The sequence below is a fragment of the Canis lupus genome, chromosome 1 (genome assembly GCF_011100685.1).
Source record: "Canis lupus familiaris isolate Mischka breed German Shepherd chromosome 1, alternate assembly UU_Cfam_GSD_1.0, whole genome shotgun sequence".
Lineage (NCBI taxonomy): Eukaryota > Metazoa > Chordata > Mammalia > Carnivora > Canidae > Canis > Canis lupus.
In genome coordinates this window covers 92,182,294-92,196,017 of record NC_049222.1, presented here as the reverse complement: position 1 = coordinate 92,196,017, position 13,724 = coordinate 92,182,294, and the positions used below count along the sequence as shown (strand labels likewise).

Here is a 13,724-nt window from a genome sequence, read left to right as displayed (position 1 = left end):
AGTTGGTCAGGTGGCAGGTGAGTGTACCCTGCAGTCAGAAGGCGGTGCAAGTCAACGTCTGGGTCTGTTGTCTTTTGCCCATTAGGAATGATGTTCCCGACATTTGGCGACATCCACTTGGCCCCCTTTTCTGATGAACAGCTCTACATGGAACACTACTCCAGAGCCAACTTTTGGTAATGTTCTCTTCTCTCTTCCATTCCATTTCCTTTAGAGTAAGCCAGAGTTTTGGGTTGGGTTTGCCATTTGGGGTTATATAATTGGTGGGGGGTAGGGGTGGGATGCCGTGCACTATAGGATGTTTAGCAGCACCCTTGGCTTCTACCTACTAGCTGCCAGTAGTGCCTTTCCCCTAGTTGTGACAACCCAAACTGTCTCCAGACACTGCCAAATGTCCCGGGCAGGAGAAGGGGAGTGTGAAATCATTCCCTGTCAAGAACCATCAAGCATCTGGAAGACCACCTACTGCTGAAACAACAGCACCACCCACGCATACCACTGCCCCCCCCACCCCCACTTTCCACCATCCATTCCCTGGGCTCAGGGCTTTGGCTTCTGTGTTAGAATAGACCTTGGTCAGAGGACACGGAAATCGGTACATCGGAATGTAAATGAGTTGATTAAAAAACTTTTTTGGAGTTTGCACCCTAATAGGTTCTTGGCTTTTGGACAGCTCACTTCACCTTTTGAGACTCGGTTTCTTCATTTATAAAATGAGAACGAATACAAAACCCCTGCCAATTCTAAGCCAGCATTCTTTTTGGCATTCTTTTCTGAGTACTGGTTTTTATAATGAGAAAGAGGGCAGGAGAATGATGATATTGGACCCAGGGGAGGGAGAAATGGAACAGCTACCACCCGAGTGGGAATGCTAGATGTGTAGGAGGACAGGCATGTACTGGCAGATGGGTGAGGATGGATGCTAAAATTTAAGCTTTGAGTTCCAGCTGACGTATGCAGAGCCTTCCAACACATAGATATCCACAGTTGATTTCTGTTTTTTTTTTTTTTTTTTTTTTTCTCTTTGTAATCCTATCTCTTGGTGAAGAAGCAACAGCGAGGAGGTACTTTGGTTTCCCAGGTTACATGTTCTATGAAGAGTAGGGTCAAAGGACTGAAGTTTTTTCTTTCTCTCTGATTTTTTTTTTCTTTTAAAATAGGCTTTCCTAGCACAGATTTGCATCTTGTGGTTTCTGCTCAATCTGTAATTTTGAAACTCTGAGCCACATACTTCCCAATGGGGGTGGATGCCTCTTGGTGTGTGACGGGGGACACCTTAATTATGATCATTGTTCCATGAGGTCATGCTGACCTGAAATGTTTATATTTTCACTTTAAACCTCCTCAATCAGTGAAAGGGTTGGAGAGGCAGAGATTTCAGGTAACGGGATAGACCAGACTACTGCCCCCAACGCGGCAGTGGGGGAGCACATTGTCCTGCAGTCCTTGAGTGAGTTTCCAACTGCCCCATCTTAAGACCTTCAGAACGAATATTAATGACCACAGTTTATAGGCCAGGCTCACCATCAGCATACAAACATACTGCTATGTATTTCATCTGAAAAGAAAATAATAACCTTTTTTTTAATCTCTCACTTCCCCAGTTACCACCACCCATCTCTCTTCGTCCCTTTGCAGCAAAACTCCTCAAAAAGCATTGTCTATCCTTCCAGTTTCCAACTCTTTCCTTCAGTTTCTTTCTTAAGACATTCCTCCCTGACAGCTTGTAAGCAGGTTACCAGTGTGCTGACCTCCACATTGCTCAATACACTGATCTGTGCTCCTTTGCCAGCTTATTAAGTCATTACCCATATTTGAGAGCATTTGAAATGCCCCCACAGTCTTTTTCTTTCTTTCCTGCCGCTGGTCACTTTGTTAACCAGTCCTTCCATCGTTGTTACTTGTCTCCTCCATCTGATGTTGGAGTGCCCCAGGACATTGTCTTGGACCCCCTCTTTGTCCACAGGTATTGCCTTGGTGAGTTCACCCATTCCTGTAGCTTCAGATGCTATCTGTATGCTAATGATTCCCAAGGGTATGTCCTGGGAACTCCATCTTTTTATGGCCAACTGCCTCCTGGGCAATTCCCCATGTAGAGACTTACCATCCAAACTCGACTCCTCATCTCCCCTTCCTTCTCCCTGAATCTGTGCTACTCATAATCTTTCCATCTCAGTTGATGATAACGTTGTCCTCCCAGTCATTCAAGCCCCAAACCTCGAAGGCCCCTCTTTCTTTGTCCTCATGTCTAAACCATCAGGAGATTCTGTTGGTTCTTCTTTTGAACTATACCCAGAATCCAATTCTCCTAATATTCACTGCTGCCCCTTGTTCCCAACACTGTCATCACTCATCTCGATTACTGAGATAGCTTCTTAACCTGTCTATTCCCAGCATTCCCAAAGCCTTCTCATTTCCTAGGATCATGTTCATTCGGCTCCAGCCACATAGGCTTCCTTGCCGATTTTCAGGCACATCCAGCCACCTTAGAGGTTTTGCATTTGTTTATCCTCCTATGTGGGATACTTTCCCCCCAATATTCACATGGCTAATTCCCTTCCCCGCTGTAAAGTCTGCCAAAATGCCAGCTCTTCTGAATCCCATACCACTCCCCATCCCACCTTTTCTGCTTTGTACTTTTGCTGTAGCACTTATCACCTCCTAAAAGACATATAAGTCCTTTATTTATTATTACTTATTGTCTTCATCCTTCCTGATAGAATGTAAGCACTGCAAAAGCCCAGATTCTTTCGGATTTCACCAGTGTATCCCAAGCACCCTCCGTCCCAAGTACCTGTCACATGGTAGATCCTCCATAAATATTTTTGAATGAGTAAAAACTCTAGTAATCTCAAGTAAGTATGCAAATAATTTCTATTAAGATCTTAGTTATCTCTCTGATTTTTCTAAATTTTTTACAAAATTAGGATATATAAAGATCATTTTGTAGCTCTTTTATTTTTTAGAATCTTACTTTTTATCTTTATTTTATTTTGATTTCAATATCTTGTTGACATGTCCTTGTATCTTCTCAATATTCTCTTGCTACAGAGTATTTATTTTGTGACTGTATCATAATTTGTCAACTCAAGCTCCAATATGGAATATTAAATTATTTTCATTGCTAATATAATCCTATAAATTTCGTAAGAATTAACACTAAGGTATTGTTTGTATACTCTACCAGAATATAGAATTTTGTAGAATTCTATATCCTAAATTCTTTAGGAATACTAAAGTGAACATCCTTTTATAGAGCTCTTGGTTTGCATTCTGATTATTTCCTTACAATAAATTGCTAGAAGCAGAATTACTGGACCAAAAGGTGTGAAGAAGGATCTTTAAAAAAATTATTCTTATATATTGCCAAATTGCCCTGTAGAAAAGTTTTACCAATTAACACTTCCACCAGTAGTATATGAGAATGTCTGCTGAGTCTTGCCCATACGGGCTATGTTTTTTTAAATGCCAATTTGATTTGCAAAAAAAAAAAAAAAATGGTGGCCAGTTTATTTTTAATCTGTATGTCTTTGATAGCTAGTGCATTTGAACGGTTTTATTTTTAGTCAACAAACATGAAAAAATGTTTTAAAAAATATATAGTTAACAAAATTCACCACCTTCTCTCTCCTTGTAATTTCCCTCCCTCTATGAAGACATTTCAGCGTTAGGCGAATGGATGCGGGCCTTTGGTTGCATTGGTGCAGGGAACAGGTGGCAAGAGCGTGCACAGTTGCCATTAGAAGAGGCACAGAAGTGGCAATGTTGGCTGAAAGGAAGGAGAGGGATAAAAAAAAAATGAGTTTAGGTATATAATGAAGAAGGTAGCTGAGGAACCAAATAAATTAGATCATCAGATATAAGCAGTTACCAGTCCTCACTGACTTTCTCACATTTGGCACCAGGGCCTCCTCGCTTTACTTCTGGAGCCTTGTCCTGGTTTTCCTGCTTCCTGGTTGGCCCCAACTTCATCTCCTTTGCTGACTCTTTCTCATGCCCCAAGTTCTCCGTGTTGGATTGATTCCAGATTGGCTCTTCCCATCTTCCCCTTTCTGCCTCTGCTCACCTCCTGATCTCGTTGCGTCTCCTGGCTGTAAATACTGTCTTTATGCCAACGACTCCCATAGTGACAACTCCAGCCTAGAACTCTCCCTGGAACCATAGACTTACATGTCCAGCTGGGGGTTGACAACTCTACGTGGATGTCTCTAGGGCATCTTAAATGTAAGATGTTCAAAAGCAAGTTGCTGTCCTTTGTTGACACACCCTTCTCACCCCTACAAAACAAAAACACAACAAGCAAAAAAAAAAAAAAAAAAAAAAAACTCTGCTTCTACTACAGTCTTTCAAGCCTTTCAACTTATTTCCTCTTTTTAAACAGCAACTAAAATGACCTTGATAAACAGCAACTAAAATGACCTTGATAAACAGCAACTAAAATGACCTTGATAATGTATAATTCAGATCACAGTCTTCCTCTGCTCACAACCTCCAGTGGCTTCCCACTTTCTGGATCATAAAAGCCAAATTTCTCACTATGGCTGGTAAGACCCTCCAGGATCTAGATCTACCCTGCTATCCCTGTGATGTCATGTCTTCCTACTTCTTTCTCTCCTCTCTGTCCTCAGTGATTGGTCTCTTCTGTTCCCCTTGAACATACCAGGCTAGCTGCCACCTCATGGCCAATCTTTCTCTGCCAGGAATGCAGATGGCCCCATGGCTTGCTCTCACATTCTTCAGCTCCTAGCTCATATGCCATCTCCCCAGGAGACCTGATCTCAGTTACAGATGATCATCTCCTCCCTCCTGGAAGTCCATATCATGCTTCTCACTTCATTTACTATAATCCACTGTATTTTATGTTTTTACTTATTGATTTAATTTATTGTCTATCTCCTTCATAAGACAATAGTTTCCATAATAGCAGCTGTTTTGTTTTTCACTGAGTCTGTATCATCTAACAAGCTAATAGTAGTTGTTCAATACAGTTTTGTTAACTGGAAGATAAATGCATTAACATAAGAATTCTTTACATATTAAGGATATTAAGACTGATGTATTTTCTTCAGAATTTTCAGTTTGCCTCGTATTGCCCTTGTGATAGTTTTCACCACAAAAGAAGTTAAAATATTTTTGTGTAGCTGGATTGACCAGGATTTTCTTCGGTAGTTTCTTTTCCTTTATTTGGAAAAGAACTTCCCCCAAGCTAAGGCTAGTATTAGCCTCTACTTATTTAATGTTTTCACTTTTTAAATTTAACATTAAATTTACCACACCTGGATGGCTCAGTAGTTGAGCATCTGCCTTTTGCTTCAGGTGTGTTCCCAGGTCCTAGGATCAAGTCCCACATTGGGCTCACTGCATGGAGCCTGCCTCTCCTTTTGCCTATGTATCTGCCTCTGTGTGTGTGTGTCTTTCATGAATAAATAAATAAAATCTTTAAAAAAAATTTTTAGAATTTTATATTTAACCCTAAAATTCATTGTAGTTTAAGTATGTGGTAAGCACAGAACTTTATCCTTTCTAAATAACCAGTTATGAGACTCTCTCAGTAGACAAGAGTACCACACTCTGATGTTATTAGCAGTCACCTACAAAATTAATAATTTCCTTATTTGATTAATATTTCTTTGCCCCTGATTAATTAAGATTCTGAAAATACCTCTTGAGAATAAGGCTCAGTCATGAAGAATTATCATTCCCAGCTATAAAACTTATTTATGTGATGGATACTACTGCATTTATTGAAACTAATTGGTTCAGGAGTTTTAAGCCAAGTCCTTTAAATACAATTTCAAATTGATTCTTGTATCGAGAAAAACATATACATAGGATCAATTAAGAGGAGCAACCATATATTCTCAAGAAGTTTGAGATTCAATAAGTTTGCCTTATTACATTTATTACAATTATACAACATAAAAGCATAGGCAAAATAGGTAGTAGTTAAAAGCTGGATGAATCAGACACTTGAGACACGTTGAACTCTGTTTCATTCCTGGTTCTATCAATTACTAACTAAAATTTCAGCCAAGTTAATTTGATCTTTCTGAGACACAATTTCCTTTTCCTAAATTAAAGATAATAATATTCCCTACCTGGGGGTGAAGGATTTCCAGAGATGGGTCCTCTACTCATACTTTGCTACCATGCTAACCCTTTCTTCACAGGCCAGTTGGGAGGGTGCTACTGGATGCTGAGTGTATCCCAGCATTCAGGGACTCAGAAAATAACCCCAGGGTGGAGAGGTACCCTTCAGATACCTGTGTGGGGGACTTGGTCTGACACTCTATTTACTAGCTGGCCTTTCCCAAAAATATATTTGGCCCTGATAATCACTGGTACACAGAAATACCACGTGCACCAAATATGAACATTTTAAACTGCAACATTGATGTAACTGAATTTTCGAATTTTTATGGGAAGCCAAGTATATGGCACAGAGTATCACAAAGAACTTTTGAAGGAATACTACCATGACTGTTGCAATCACGTTTGAATTTTCATTTGCCCTGTGCTTGTTTCATTTATGTTTTTCATGGTTACTTGCACTATAATCTCCTTCCACCCACTAATATTTACTCTTGATAGTTCCTCTGCTTCTCTGCTTATATCCACAGTTCTTGAACCCATATGGCTTTTGTACATAGAAGAAGCCACAATCTCTAATATTCATCTTTTTGGTAACCTATATCAAACTCATAGCTCTTCCATAATATTCCATCCCTGGGCCTATACACATCCAGACTTTACTTTTTATCTTTAACCATGTGGTCCCTATTTCAGTATTACAGACACAGTACAGGTGTCCCCATTAGGAGGAGTTCAGTGCAATGCCAAGGTCCACGCCAGGCTCAGGAAATCAACAAGGAGGTTTGCAGTAATGGAGAAGTTGCCTCCATCTTTCAGGGTGCTCTAGGATGAGTCTGATACACATTCTTCCTGTGGGCAAAGGTGCTTTTGTGAGAGAGTCTAATCTTTAAAAATGGTGAATCCCTCTTTCCATCCTTTCACTGCATTCCAGCAGGCAGGTTATGGGCTTAGAAGAAACTAAAATTTGTGGTGGGAATAGGAACATTTTAGAAGTTGTCCACTTTGCACTAAAGGGGAATCTATTTTTAAAATCATTGAGAGTATTCGGGACTACAGCTAAAGAATAGGAAAGGGAGCTGTACGAGCCTCGAGAGTGTCTATTACAAATAGAGCAGCATATCCTTCATGCCATATCTCAACAAAAACTGTTTTTAACTACATCTGTCCAGTGCTCACAAACTGGCTTTTGTTCGAATAAGCCTTGATTTCTATATTAACCTTTTTTGTAACCTATGTCAGACTCAGAACTCTTCCATAATTTTTGCTCCTGAGCCCATATGGAGCAAATCCAGACTTATGAATTCATAGCTCCATATCCACTTCTCCTTTGCAGCTGTTTGAGCAGAATTCTTACACTTGATTCTCATGGGGTCAGACGCCAAACCCTGGATTCATTGCCAAGACCAGGTTCATAAGACATTCTGATTGACTGGGACTGAGTCACATGCAAATCTCTAGAGTGAAGGGCAGAGACAAGACCACCCAAGCCACTAAGGACTGAGAGTGGGGAAGAGGTTCCTAGAAGGAAATCTGGTGCTGTTACCAGAAGAACAACATCTATTTGCTGAGTTGGAACAAAAGAGATGTGTACCTCATTGCCTTGCCAGACTCTTCCTTCTAATACAGGCTTCCAAAGGTCCGATTGTTATGCAAACCAGTAATGTCTAGATTTACACTGGCATGCCTAGAGATGCTCCAGGGGTTTCTTTACAGAATCACAGGTTTTCCCTTCTTAAGAAAGATGCACAGTCTGAAGCTTGGTATTATTTTAAGGACTGTGCACTCATTTCCCCTTTTTTTATAGTAAAAAGACCCCATATTTTTAAGAATACCAAAAGTATATAAATATATCACATATAAAATAGAAGCCACATTATTCTGCTAGAATTTAACCACCCCCCCCAAAAAAAAGCAGAGACATAATGAGCTGAGAGCATCTGTATAGATACCACTGTACACAGGGGTATATCTGCATTCTACTGATGCAGAAAACTGTCAAAACTATCAAGCCTCAAGTGCTGGTCTATATAAAGGATGTTTAAGAAATTTAAAAGATACAGTTTGTTCCTAGACCTGCATCCTTGTCCTATGAGGCACCCCCAACCAGCCACCCTCTTAGGCTGCATCCTCAGTACCATATGTGTGTTAACTGACATTCCTGATCTCTGTATTTGTTTTCTACTTCTTAAGACCTATTTACCTCTCATCAGGTTGGCATACCCTTGGTTGTCAATTCTGGTAAAGCATAGGACATTAAGACCCTAAAAAATTGCTTGATTGCCAAACAGAATAGAGTTTTTCCTTCTTCCCATCCTCCCTCCCTTCCTTCCTTCATTTTTTCCCCTTTCTTTTCTTTCTGTCTTTTTTCCCCCCCTCAAGCTTCTTAATGGAGATGAGTGGGGGTTTGGTTAGGATAGAATGAAGATGCAAAGATTTTTATTAAAGTATGTGAGTCATGCCATGAGAGAGTGTGTTCACATTCGCTTTAAGAAAGTGCTTGTGTGACAGAAGCTCCCCTCTGTGAATGCCAAGGCCAGTGCTAACATCTCTAAGAGAACAGAGCACCACCATTCTTCCAAGAAGGAGCCAGGAGGCTGGTTGAGAAAGCTGTGTGAATGAGGAGGAAGGACAAAAGGCCAGGATGAACTAGTGAAGAGCCAAGGACAAAGGAGGCCAGAGAGGAAGCTTCCCTGAATGCTTCTTCAAGCTGGGCTCCATGTGAAGAACTTGAAGTGAAAATGCTAGTAAACGGGTTGCCTCTTTCTCTGCACTCTGGGTGTGTTGAGGCATAGCTAATAGTACAGTCATTTTCCTTCTGGGTTATACTTGCAGGACTTTCCAGATGCTGTATGCATTGTGGTGGAGACGGAGGAGGGGGAGGGGGAGGACGGTTGGAAATGCAAAGTCAAGAGAAAAAAAACACATGTAGTCTCCACCTTAGGGACTCATAAAGAGGCCACAAGTTAACCTGGAAAATAAAACCCACATATGATGAAACAATAGAAATCATCCCCAGCTTCCAAATCAACAGATTCATTTCCTGATTTACCATCCAACAATCTATCTAAGGAGACCCACAGAGATGCCAGTCCCATCTGCTTTAATTATTTTGCGATGCATTTCAGAAGGATATTTGAGATTTCTAAGAATTTGAAAGATGGTCCAGCCAGAAAGTTCTTAAAATCTCAGCAATGGGCTCTTGGCCTGCAGCTCTGACTGCCCTAGGCGTGGTGCCCGTGTGCACCACACTGATCATAGCTGCTGGGTTTAAATTGGCATCAAACACACAAGGCCAAGGGCACAGACTTGGCCTCTCTGAGGTTGTATCCAAGGACCAGAGAGCAGTTTGCAGCCTCGGTCACTGCCAGGTGGAAGGCTGTCATTGCCCTTGGGGATTCTGTTTTGCCAGTTGGTGAGGATAGAAGAGCAGGTAATTCAGTAGTGTTCAACTCTAGAGAACAAACAGTAGGGTTACACCCCTGGATCAAATAAACCACAGCTAGATGGAAGTCCAGACATCATCTTTTCAAAAGCTTCCCAGAGAATTCTGAAGGATAGACAGGATTGAGTCCTTCTGGACTTTTTGGGAAATTCTGTGTCTCTGACTCTGTCCCTCTCAACCTTTATCCCCTCTCTCCCTCTCTTTCCTTCCCCCTCTCCCTTCCCTTTGATAAAAGCTATTGTGACAATGACTTACTTCTCCAAAAACACCTTGACTCTCCTAAAGACTGAAAGGATTGTTTAAATTTGCAGTGTCCTGCTTCCAAGTATTTCCTAGGCATATAGGAGCCTTGTTTTCAGTATGTGTATTCATAAAATGATATGCTTCCCCTGTGGGCCAGGTTGGTTGTGGCCCTTGGTGGAAAGAGAAGACTGAGAAACAAGTAATGAGGGGCACCTGCGTGGCTCAGTCGGTTAACTGTCTGCCTTCTGCTCAGGTCATGATTTAGGATCCTGGGATCCAACCCTGTGTCAGACTCCCTGCTCAGTGGGGTATCTGCTTGTTCTTCTCCCTCTGCCCCTCTTCCTCTTGCATGCATGTTCTCTCTCTCTCTCTCTCTCAAATAAATAAAATCTTAAAAAAAATAAACAAGTAATGAGAGATGCCTGGGTGGCTCAATGGTTGAGCTCAGGGTGTGATCCCAGGGTTCTGGTATCTAATCCCACATCAGGCTCCCCACAGAGAGCCTGCTCCTCCCTCTATGTCTCTACCCCCCTCTCTGTGTCTCTCATGAATAAATAAATGAAATCTTTTTTAAATAAAAACCAAACAAGTAATGAAACTAAAGAAACTTGAGGTCATGATTTTCCATTTCTCCATTATCTTCGTTGGCACCTGTACCCACCCATAGGTCTGTGAAGGACACCAAGTCCTCAATTCATTCATTAAAGAGAGATCGATGATTGCTAGCTGGATAGGTAGGTAATTTGTAATCCTCACGGTGTACCAGCCCTTGTGCTAAATATACACTGATGAATAAGAAAACACTTTCACTTTTTATAAAAAGATGTTATTTATTTTGAAAGAGAGAGAGCACGCACAGGGAGGAGAGGCAGAGGCAGAGGAAGAGAGGCAGAGGGAGAAGAGGACTCCCCGCTGAGCAGGGAGCCTGACATGGGGCTCCATCCCAGGACCATGAGATCATGACCTGAGCCAAAGGCAGATGCTTAACAGGCTGAGACCCCCAGATGCCCCTAGAAAATTCTTTCACTTTTAAGTGGGTTAAACTTAAATATTTTACTATAACACAGGTTTTTAAATTTTTGAATGGGAACATTTGAGCTTAGTCTCAAAGATTGGGGTGGAATTAACAGGGTAAAGGAGGGGATTTCTAGGCAGAAGAGAAAACAAGCAGAGGCTCAGAGGTTAGAAATTGTCTGTGCCCTGCAGGATCTGTAAGTAGCTCAGTGGGGCTTGCTTTTCACTTGCAAATTAAGAACTGGCTGTTGACTTAACATGATCAGGCCTCCCTGCCTCTTCTGAGGGCATTGGAGGCTTTGATTTCTGATTTAGAAATGAAGCTGCAGCACAAATTTAAATTTTGTATGTTTACTCTTTGTGGTGGTGGTTGTTTTCCTCTCTTCCCTGTGGGTTGGCAGGCACGGGGTTGGGAGAGGATGCGAAATGATGAAGTCAATCTGAATCTAATTCGCAGGCTGTACAACACACACACACACACACACGCATGCTTGCATGCTCGCTCACACACACACTCACACGTTTATCAGGGAAGCTGCTTTTCAGTCTCAGGATAAAAACATAAAAACTTTCAACGTCTAGTGAAAAGGCCTCTGACACTGCTTTCTGGAATCGAGCTTGGGAACTCGAGTTTTTTAAAGCTCCCCAAGTCGCCCCACGGCACAGTCAGACTGGGAACCACTGCCTTAGTCCTCAGTGCTGATCTGAGAAGACAACCTTGAGAGGATGGCAGCCAACTCAGGTGGTGGTAACAAAATGCTAAGCACCACTCATTGCTCCTTTTATTAACTCCTTTAATGCTCACTATAACCCTACAGAGTGAACTTATAATTATTCCCATTTTAGAGAAAAGGAAACTGAAGTACGGTGTCCGGTGCCTTCTGCGGGGCACAGAAGCAGTCAGTGGCAGAGCCTGAATAAAGCTACTCTCAATCCACCCCCTAGATCTTTTCTCTAAGGAGTCGAGAGCACTAGCCAAGCTGACACAGAGCACCTGCTGTGTTCCAGGCACAGGCTGATTCAAGGTAAGACGCAGCCAGTGGTGTGCCAGCAGATGCTTTGCACCTGACTCACTGAAGGAAGGAAGCAAGGGTTGTAGCGCTGGTCAATTGCTATGGTCCGATCGTCACGACCACAGGTTTGAGAAGAAATGTGTCCAGGGCACTGTGATGAGCAGGCTCTGGTTCACCAGCAGACAACAGCCTTCACTCACATAGGACCGCCGCCCTCAGCCATCACAGCAGGTGCCATCGGGAAGTCCAGGGCCCATGGCCACAGAAGAACCAAAAGGAGACATCTGTTTCCTGAAACAGCAGGAACGTTGAGGGATGGTGGAGATCTAAAGTCATGCTCTGGGCCTGATGACTAGAGGGTCAAGGAATTGTATTTCAGAATTTGGACAGCGTGTCACAGAACAAGCAGCCACCTGGGGGCTTGAGGTGGAGGCTGGGGCTCCTAAGGTCTTCGTACCCACAGATATCCTCAGTCATCTCTCCACAAGGATTGTCCTTCACCTGCACCCCCCAATCTCTCCCGACTGCAGGTCAAGTGCAGGTCTGCAGATTCCCTAGGGAGCGTTTCCTCCTCCGCCACTCCCCCTAGACCCGCTTCCCTTCCCTTGCTTGCACACTCCCTCCAGACTGCCTTCGAGGACCTCCCAGGCAGCCGCACAGCGTGTCACAGCTGTAAGGGTCTCGGGGACTCTAGTGGGGACCACGGTTCATGGTGACTCTCTGGGCAACCTCTTTCAGGTACCAGCAGTGCTTCTACGGGGTCAACCTGTCCAGCCTCCGGGGGGCCGCAGTGGACGAGTATTTCAGACAGCCAATAGTAGTAAGTGTGTCATTACAGGCTTTCCCACACGTGTTTGTCTATTGATTCCATTGCCCGCTCACTCATGCACCTGGGAGGCCCCGAGCTGCCAGGCTCTGTGAAGCTGTCACAGAAGAGAAGAAAGAGCTCCTTGGAGCACTATGGTCTTGAGTTTTGCCGCTCTCATCTTCCAATCAATTAAGAAAACTCTCAGAGAATGATACTGTCAAAAGCAAGCAGATTTTCAGACTGCCTCTCAATATGTAACTTCCAGTTCTCCCACTGCCCTGACTCACCCCCTGTACACACTCAGCCCTCACACTTGTTCAATAATTCATATCTTCCCATTGGTTCTGGTGGCCCAAGGCATAATAGAAGAGGAAGCTTTGTAAAAATAAATAGCTTGGAATAGGAGCATTGCTGTCAAACAGATTGGAGTTTCAGTCATGGCCCCGTCTAACCATGTGACCTTGGACAACAATAAGTTTGCATTACCCAAAACTGGCTTAATTACTGGCCCTCAAATCCTGCAGAGCCCAGAGCTAGGGACTTACTGCCAGAGTTCAGACAGTGTCACCTGAAGCTGATTTTTCTATCCTTATAATTTATCTCTATTGCTGCTCATTTAACTCTGTTCCTAGACAGGGTCTCCCCTCATGGTAGCAAGATGGCCTTAGGAGCTCCAGCCTCAGATTCTTACAACTCCTAAGTCCCACGAGAGGGCCAGCTTTTTTCCAATAGCTTAGGCTGAAGCCCTAGAATTAATTTAGTTAGAGCCCGACTGGCCTCCTTCAGGTCATGTTCCTGCCTATAAAACCATCTTCAGGGAAAAAGCCATGTGCTGATCAGCCAAAGTGGGGTCACCAGCCATACCTGGAGCTGAGGGTGGGCTAGGTTTTTATGGAACTTCCTGGAATATGGAGAAGAGGTAAAATCTGGATGGTTGGAAACACACCAAAACACACCTGCTCCAGAAATATTGTGAGGATTGAGTGATACAACCTAATGAAGCACTTAGGAAAGCATAAAGCACTCAGTGTATAGTAAGCACAAAATAAATGCTAGTCATCATTATTAATATTATTCTCATTAAGTTCCTGCCTCCTAAATCCTAACTCTT

General features: G+C 42.8%; 1 protein-coding gene across 3 annotated transcripts in view; it reads left to right on the top strand.

Annotated features, from left to right (window-relative positions):
• LOC609469 (histone-arginine methyltransferase CARM1-like) overlaps nt 1-13,724 on the top strand; it is a 250,915-nt gene that overhangs the window by 217,689 nt on the left and 19,502 nt on the right. For all 3 annotated transcript variants that reach the window (XM_038527174.1, XM_038527176.1, XM_038527175.1), the window contains 2 exons: nt 86-176; nt 12,544-12,625. In XM_038527174.1, the coding sequence (XP_038383102.1) occupies nt 86-176; nt 12,544-12,625 (173 nt within the window). The remainder of the gene's footprint in view (nt 1-85; nt 177-12,543; nt 12,626-13,724) is intronic.